Genomic DNA, 2692 nt, shown 5'->3' with positions numbered 1-2692 from the left:
GAAGCTTGGCTTCCTCCATCATTGGGGCAACCAAGCCTCCTGCTTGCTCCAGCTCTGTGGCTGCCGGCTGCCATCTTGGTTTGGTTAATTTGCATATAGTCGCACTGATTGGCTGGTGGGCGTGGCTTAAGGCATAGTGAAGGTACAGTCAGTTTGCATGTTTGTCTTTTATTAGATTAGGTATTCGTGAAATTACATGGCACCTCTATGTCCACTGTTCACTGCGGCACTATTCACAGTAGCCAAGATCCAGAAACAAAGTGTCTTTCAATGGATGACTAGATCAAGAAGATGTGGTACATATTTGCAATGTAATTCTACTCAGCCATAAAAAAAAATGCCATTTGCAACAACATTTGAATTTTGAGAGTGTCATGTTAAGTGAAATAAGTCAAATGAAAAAGGACAAGAACCATAAGAATATGCCTTTCTAAGAAGTTCTCAGGTGCTGAGGCTGCTGGCCTAGGGACTATACTTTTTAAGCCCCTGCTCTAGACTATTTTCCTTTCTCTAATTTTCTGGGCCACAGGCTTGCCAGGATCTTAGTACCACAGGTAAAATTTAGATCCCTAAGAAAAGATGCCCAAGGAAAACACAATAGATTGTAATAAATAAATAACATATACAAAAATAAACAACTATTACCCACTATTTCTTTACCCTTGCAGACAACTGAAGTGCTTAAATATATGTCCAATAATAAAGTATAATAAATTAATTACCTTCCCAGTTATTTCAGAAACCTCATTCTACCATATTTTGCTGAGGAATATACTAATAATGAAAAAGTATTCTCTTTGAAGATGAGAAGTAGGAGTAAAAAAAGAATGTCAACTAAAGATCTAAGACAGAACTGGCTATCTCATCTCCTGTGAGCTAATTCTTGGAGAGCTCTGCTGAGAGGATCTGAGGCTGTTTACAGGCTAAAAAAAAAAAAAAAGTCATAATTGATTAGTCAAGTTTAATGTGGTCATACGAATAGGTACTATTTTTCACATGCCACAAAGAGGAAAAGAAGAGATCATGATGCATGATCAAAATAAGTTAATGCAATTAATAAAGAAAATGTTGCTTAAAAAAGACATTTAAAGTGTTATTCCATTAATATGGCTCCAACATTTGCCAGAATGAGTTGAAGAGACTGAAGAAAAGGAAATCTTAAACAAGAGACTAAATAGTAAAGAAAGCAAAGAGATGGTATTTAAAAAAGCAGCTAAGACAAAAGATGGGCCAAAATAGTACATCACAGGAATGATGACACATGAAAAAAAATTCAAAGAAAGAGGAAGCAGAAGGATGACAGGAGGTATGCCTGTGACTTACCTCAACAGGAAGCTGATTAAACTCTGTCACTAGGCCATCTACAGCTGCAGCTATACCAATAAGGGCCACAACCTTTTGTGGCCGTGCAATTGCAGCATGAAGCATAAGCCATCCGCCGAGGCTAGATCCAACTAGTATCTAAAATTGAAAATATGTGTAGTTTTAAAGAGCAATTTTTTTCTTTTTTATAAAGGTAGTGAGTAATTTAATAGAATTTATATACTTTTTTTCTTTTATATCCTTTGGCTCCCAGACTTTTAATAGTCGATACAAAGTAGAACTAAAATTATGATTACTTTTTGTTAAAGTATTTGGTCTACAATGGAGAATTATGACAATAAAATAGGTAAGATAAGTAAAATGGTACTTACATTTTATGAGGAAGTTAAAATGACAGAACAATTTTAAGTCAAATATCAAAATTGGTTAAAATTTAAATAAATTTTCATATCAAAGAAACAGCTCAAATATCATGAGGGTATCATCAACAATGATATCATATTTAACAAAAATAGTCACCTGTGGTCCTTCAGCTAAGTCATCAATTATAGAAAGAACATCTTTTCTCCATTTTCCTACTGTAGACTCTTGTAAGTTACCTTCTGATTGTCCAACTCCTGAGTAATCAAACCTGAAAAAGGGAAAATACATATCTATATCCAGATATCTATCTAACTACATATTTGTTTCTCTGATTTTTAAGGAATATAGCACATTCATCATTATACAATGCCTAAAATGTATTAAATCCTATTGGCTTAACCATCTTAACCCCAAGAGCCATTCACTTTCTGATCTCCTCCATTGCTAGCAGCCGGGTCCATATCACTATCCTCTCTTGACTGATCTAAGAGTCTCCCTTTCCAATTTTCACCCTCATAGTCTATTCCCCACATTGCAGTCAGTGATCTTTTTAAAACAAAAATCATGTCTTGTACAAACCCGCCAAAGGCTTCCTATAATCCTATATAATAAAAGGCTAATATGCAAATTGTACCCTCAGAAGTTCAACTGACTGGGAGTTCAACCGCTTGCTATGACGTGCACTGACCACCAGAGGGCAGCATGGAACGAAGGAAGACCCTGGCTGGCAGCTGGCAGCAGGGGGAAGGAAGGCCCCGATTGGCCCTGATTGCTGGCCAGGCCTAGGGACCCTATCCATGCATGAGTTTCATGCATTGGGCTTCTAGTCTTTAAATAAAATCCAAGGTCCTTACTACACTCTGACCCCTGACTACCTATCTGATCTCATTCCTTACTGAGGAAGGAAGTTTTACATCTGCTTTTCTCTCCACATGGAATACACTACCTTCAGATATCCACTTAGATGGCTCCCTCACTTGACTCTGGCCTTTGGCTCAAATGTTAC

General features: G+C 37.0%; 1 protein-coding gene across 4 annotated transcripts in view; it reads right to left on the bottom strand.

The window, feature by feature from the left end:
- ABHD10 (abhydrolase domain containing 10) overlaps nucleotides 1–2692 on the bottom strand; it is a 40239-nt gene that overhangs the window by 29304 nt on the left and 8243 nt on the right. For all 4 annotated transcript variants that reach the window (XR_435665.2, XM_006763607.2, XM_015563807.1 and 1 more), the window contains exons 3-4: nucleotides 1843–1954; nucleotides 1324–1461 (exon numbers count right to left, since the gene is read on the bottom strand). Coding sequence is in view for 3 of the 4 variants with exons in the window: in XM_006763607.2 (XP_006763670.1) it covers nucleotides 1324–1461; nucleotides 1843–1954 (250 nt within the window). In the remaining variant the exon portion in view is untranslated. The remainder of the gene's footprint in view (nucleotides 1–1323; nucleotides 1462–1842; nucleotides 1955–2692) is intronic.

This window comes from Myotis davidii, unplaced genomic scaffold, assembly GCF_000327345.1.
Source record: "Myotis davidii unplaced genomic scaffold, ASM32734v1 scaffold379, whole genome shotgun sequence".
In the NCBI taxonomy this organism is placed as follows: domain Eukaryota; kingdom Metazoa; phylum Chordata; class Mammalia; order Chiroptera; family Vespertilionidae; genus Myotis; species Myotis davidii.
Note: the sequence above shows the minus strand (reverse complement) of the source record. Positions and strands in the feature narration are given on the sequence as shown.